We start from the raw sequence: 5980 nt of genomic DNA, 5'->3' as shown, positions 1-5980 counted from the left end.
AAAATCTTGAAAAAGAAAGTCTAACGAAAATATCAACTGAAAAAAGTAATTTTAGATGAAATATTTGTTTATAACTTCAATTTATCAGCATTGATCACTGATAAACAATTGTCATATGTAACGCATATTTTAAAATGGCTTAGAGCAAAATGGCGAGCTTCTGATTATTTGGATATAAATAAAAATCTAACATTCTGTCATAAACAACAAATTTCGATGCACCTTTATGACGTCTTTTGAAATTAAAATGTTTGATAAGGCGTATTTTTTTGTAAAAAATTGTATCGCAATCCTAAGGAGTTATTGAGAATTAATTATGGGTGTAGAATATTCCTCACACAGCATTACTTGATTTTAAAGTACATGGGTCCGGAAGCCAGATAAACATATACATTTTGTACTATTATTAAAGGTTCGCACAAACATAAGTACAACTTCGTTACTTTGACGTATCTTTTATTTAAAAAAAGCGATAGTCTGATAAAATTCTGTTAATGTGAAGGTCAAACATTGGACTTTCATTTTTATAGATTTATATCATATAAAACAATCCATCATTGTATCATTCAAAGCACAGATTATGAGTAAGTAAGGTCTAAGTAAATATCACACTCGAGGGTCAAACGTTCGAGCTCTCTTTTTGGTGTCCATCCTATATTTCCTTTACTTTTTTGAAGATTTTTCATGAAACTTGATTCATTGAGGCAACGTGTAGAACAGTTGAATACCATGGTGTTGAATTCAAACCATTTTACCAAGTTATAACTTCAGTGATACATGTGCAATTGAGAAGAGAACCCTAGAGTACTTAAAGAACGTCCAAAACAGAAGAATTGATTGTGTTTGTCCATGGACGGTAGCGTAAAATACAAGCTACCGTCCACGCCGCCTATTACCGACTAAAGCAGCATTTAGTTAACCCCTTTTTCATGGAAGCGTTTGCAGTGAGGGTGATTTTCTAAAAAACATTGTATATTTACTACTATTCTGAAGCGTGATCAGAGGTTATAAGGCCTGCATAAAGCCAGATGTCAAAATAAATAAATAAAATAAAAAATAAATAAACATTAAAAAAAAGCTTATAAAAGCAGGCAACATATCCTACGGGCGGTTATACATTAATCAAACGGGAATTATAAAAGTCGCCTTTACAAAACCTGTGCATGTAAAATGATTGGTAGAGACCAGGAATAAACCGTCCTCTTTTGTTAATGGCAAGAAATCATCTTTTGGGCAATATACATGTATATGCAACATATACCCTTAGGGCGGTTATACATTAATCAAACGGGAAATATAAAAGTCGCCTTTACAAAACATGTGCATGTATAATGATTGGTAGAGACCAGGAATAAACCGTCCTCTTTTGTTAATGGCAAGAAATCGTCTTTTGGGCAATATACATGTATATGCCAGTCCCATTTTTCTAGGTCTACTAGGGCTGCGCCATCTTTCAGCGAAGGGAATAGAAACACATTTAACTTTTTTCAATACACTTAAAACTGTTTTCAATACACTAAGAACTGCACACTGTCGGCCGCACTCAACACACCTACACACTCTATACGGCCATTTCGTGTTTTTTATGATATCTAAATTTAATCCACCAGTCAGAGAAAGTAGATGGGAACCATAATAGGACAGGGAACCAGATATATGAAATTAGGCAAAGGCTATGAACGGGAAGTCGGTTGATATAATCATACATTTTTATCATACATTTTCCGTTTTAAAAGTACTTTACTTACTTAGGCCTGTCGTTCCGGAAGGAACATAGGCCATCCACGACGGACCTCCATCTCACTCGGTTCTGGGCTGCTCTGGTGACATCGTGCCAGGACATGTTGTTGGCTTTCAGCTCAGACTCGGTGTCACGTCTCCAGGAGTTCTTTGGACGTCCCCTCTTTCTCTTCCCCTGTGGGTTCCAAAGAAGGGCCTGGCGTGTGATGCTGGTTGGAGGCTTTCTGAGCGTGTGCCCAATCCAGCGCCACTTCCTCTGTCTGGTCAGGACATCCAAAGGCTGTTGGCAAGTTCTTCTCCACAGATCTTCATTCGATATCTTCTCAGGCCATCTGATCTTGAGTATGCGCCTGAGGCATGTGTTTTGGAATGTCTGTACTCTCTGGATGGAAGCTTTGGTCATTCTCCAGGTCTCTGAGCCATACAATAACACGGACTTGACATTGGAGTTGAATATCCGTATTTTGGTGGAGGTACGGATTTCCTTTGAGGCCCAGATGTTTTTAGCATGATAAAGGCAGTTCTGACTTTGCCAATTCTTGACTTGATGTCCTCGTCAGTGCCCCCTTGTTGGTCTACCACACTCCCCAGGTAGGTGAAGGACTCAACCTCTTTGATCGGCTCACCGTCCAGTGTGATAGGAGCCTGTGCAGTGGTGTTGATTTTCATCAACTCTGTTTTCTTACGGTTGATGTTGAGACCAGTGTCTGCCGCTGTTGTAGCCAGGAGAGTAGTCTTTTCTTGCATTTGTCTACGGTTGTGTGACAGTAGGGCAAGGTCGTCTGCGAAATCGAGGTCATCGAGTTGCGTCAGCAGTGTCCACGAGGTGGTAAATATTTTGGTTTGTCGTAGATGCTTCTGTAACGGATTTCTTTTTACAGGCAGGGTTGTTGGCCCTACGCAAACCTCTGATTACCTTGAGGAAGGTGGTTTGATTTCGGACTTTCCTTCCTAGACTGCCTTCCATCCCTGGATAGTGAGCGCAGTCCGCCCATTTTGGTTTTATATCAGTGTTTTCCTTCACCTAGACTGACTGCCTTCCTAGGCTAACGAGCTCTGTCTACCCGAAGCAGTGGTTATGGCGCCACAGAACCGCCTTCGTCCCTTCTCCTGTTTGTTAGGTAGCAGGTCCGCCGGGCTAATAACAAGCCACTCGTGCAGGCCAGGAGCTGGACTTGGTTGTCAGAGGCTATATATTGCGCATGCCATGGAGCATTTTTTAAGCACTGGGAGCTTGTCCCCATTACCACCCCGGCGTGACAACCCTATTAGACCCCAAAAAAGTGCCATGCGGTATATTATACACAACTTGCGTTTTTTCTGGTTCCCTGTCCTATTATGGTACACATTGAAGTGCGCAGGAGACCAGTCTATGCATCCGTTTTCAATCAGAATTCCTCGGCTTTTATCCTTATCATGTAACTCGAAAAATTGCGATTGGTCTATTACCCATAACTTTTGAATACTTCCTGCGAAAGTTTTCAAAACCAGCACTATCTAGCAGGTACTCGCGTTACCGTAAACCTCGCCATGCTAGCAGGCCCTTCGGACCAGCTCTTCGAGCTCGCTATTAGTTATCAGCTCAAGCTCCAGCTGCATTGATTGGTCAAAACTTCGGCAATAAAAGAAAATTGGAAGACAAATTATGGATTTTTCGTCTGACTCGGGCTAAATTCGCAGAACTGGATATGGTGATATATACAGTGGGACCCTGTGTCCTCTGGTATCGGTGAGTCCTTTGGGAATTCTGCCGAAGCTAAATCGAAACTCAAATTGTATGGTCCTTTGAAAAAAATGTTCAAATTTACTAATAAGAGTGGTTCTTTTTACATAGATATTTGAGCTTCTTAATATTTGTAGTTGCTTAAGGAGAGCGGTGAACTAGTGGTTAATGTGTTTGCCTCTCAACCCAAGGATCATGTTTTCGAGCCCTAACCGGGTCACGACCATGTTTCTTCATGTGACACCAGTACTTGTTGGTTCCATGAAGCGGACTCGAAAGTGATTAATATAAGTTACAAGAACTTGTTTCGCAAATAGATATGTTTAACCCAGTTGTGCTTAGAGAATGAGTATTAATGACTTTACTGTTCACCTACATGTACACATTTTGAGAGACTATATATAACTATCACGTTCGAATCTTTGGAACGGGAACGCATATTTCCGTTCCTGTATCGGTTCAAGAAGTTTATATGTTACACATTTTCAGCAAAAATGTTTAGGTTGGCGCAATAAAAAGAAAGTTCATTTAGGATTTAGGGTTGACGAAGAAGTAGACAAAACGTCCCCTTAACTAAACAGTTCCAATCGGCATCACTTGAATACATGAACAAGTTGAATAGTTACACCCTTACAGCAGAAAATCTTCAGTGTTGCGCACGCGAAAATGTTAGGTAGGTTTTTAAATTAATGAGGTTGCCGAAATCTGCGGAATGCCAAATCGGTGGATAAAATCGTTTCTCAATCGGCCGACTATGGGAGTTAAATGAACACTGACACCTAATTAGCAGCCAAAATTCAGTCTGACGCAGCTGAAAATGTCCCGTCAACCCTGTGTAACGTGTACCGAGCGGATGTACAACGAATATATAATAAATTTTTCTTTGGGCTACCTGCCGTTTGATTAGATACAAATGATTCTTAAATGATCAAATATTATTAACAATCAGCTTGAATTAACACTCCGAAATACACTATTAAATTCTCAAAAAGGCTCAATATAGTATAGATGATGTTTACAATATAACACTATAAAATTATTGAAAACTATAGATATAACGCTGCAACCCGATAATTTCCTATAGTCCAGCAACTACCTCCCTATCTATGAAGCGAGGCTTCTATTTAGATAGAAAGATAAGTTGCTGGTAGGGATTTACAACAAAGTTCCAACTATACAAAGCTTATTCGTTTTAAATTTACTCTGGATCTGGATTTTTAATACCTATATGTTACCAATTTTCTGATAGCGAGGCTTTCAGGAAATGTGGTGGTCTATAAGTACCCAGAGTCAAATACAATTTCACAACTAAACTATAACGACACTATATCCATGTAGCTAGGCTTCAATTGGATAAACAAGGGTATTTAGTTTTCGTCAATTCTTCTTTTCTACCTATGAAGCTAGGCTTCAGTTAGGTAGACGAAATTATCCTCTATTTATGAAGCGAGGCTTCAGTTACATAGAACAACCTGGTCTCGGTGAATTCTGCTGCAGACTGAATAATGTTGGCTCTGCCGCCGTATTTATACCTGCTGGGATGATCGCTCAAGCATGACTTTATTTTCATTGGTTGATAAGAATGATCACTATCACTTAGACGATTATTATATTAAATGATTTCAAACGTTCATTGAAAATACGTATACCAAACGTATATTGTAAAGTACCGTAAACTAAAATACATTGTCGCAATATAAACAAATAACATAATAGTTAAGTAAACTAAAATCATTTCAGCAAACGATAATATTTATTCAAAACAAGCTTATTATAAAAAATGCCAAAACGTTACACTACCCACGCCTCCGTTTTACATGCGCCCCGCATGAACATACAAAATATTTGTTTTTATTAAACTGCCTCTAACAAATAGATTTAGCATGCACACTTTCCGAATGCCCTGTATCTTGAGATTCCGTAACTTTATGTATTCTTCTACAGTGCTGTCTTATATAAGATTTCTTTTTAAATTTCATTCCACAAAAATGACAAATCACACGGTCACAACCTATCGGACCTTTACATTTCATTTGTATCTTTTTACCATTGGCTGTCAACTGATTATTCGGAACATCTATTACAATATTTCTTGCTGTCATAAAATCTAAACCTAATATTGCATCTCCATCTATGTCAGAAACTATAAAAGGATTTGTTGAAATTTCATCATTCAATTTCATATCTAAATGTACCCTACCTTTAATTTCCAATGGTTTTCCAGAGGCATTTACAATGTTTGTAACAAACGGTTCTAAATTTACTGGAAACTGACATCTATCTATAAAACTTGAAGAAATAATTGAAAATGTTGCACCAGTGTCAATTAAACAATTAGCTTTGATGCCATTTATTCTAGCTTCAACAAATAACCCTGAACCACACGAATTAGACAAACTTTCACAATCTTTCTCTAACACATTAATTTTTCGTTTCGATCTGCCACTGAACTTTCGACAATTGTATTCATTATGACCTTTCTGACCACACTCATTACAATGCAAACTATTTGTATTT

At 38.3% G+C, this 5980-nt stretch overlaps 2 protein-coding genes across 2 annotated transcripts; both read right to left on the bottom strand.

The window, feature by feature from the left end:
• Positions 1-1804: 1804 nt before the first annotated feature.
• On the bottom strand, positions 1805-2143 carry LOC132719985 (uncharacterized; the record flags this gene model as incomplete). Its single annotated transcript, XM_060703961.1, has 1 exon — positions 1805-2143. A coding segment is annotated over exon 1 (339 nt), but the record flags the coding sequence as incomplete, so codon positions are not given.
• On the bottom strand, positions 2140-2487 carry LOC132719984 (uncharacterized). The gene has a single exon (XM_060703960.1). It carries the CDS (start codon positions 2485-2487, stop codon positions 2140-2142), a length of 348 nt encoding a protein of 115 aa, XP_060559943.1.
• Between the last annotated feature and the right edge of the window lie 3493 nt (positions 2488-5980).

Source organism: Ruditapes philippinarum, unplaced genomic scaffold (genome assembly GCF_026571515.1).
Source record: "Ruditapes philippinarum isolate M1 unplaced genomic scaffold, ASM2657151v2 ctg12899_1_1_1_1, whole genome shotgun sequence".
NCBI lineage: Eukaryota > Metazoa > Mollusca > Bivalvia > Venerida > Veneridae > Ruditapes > Ruditapes philippinarum.
Note: the sequence above shows the minus strand (reverse complement) of the source record. Positions and strands in the feature narration are given on the sequence as shown.

Coding starts and splice junctions, on each gene's coding strand:
- LOC132719984 (XM_060703960.1), bottom strand. CDS start 2,487: ATGCAAGAAAAGACTACTCTCCTGGCTACAACAGCGGCAGACACTGGT.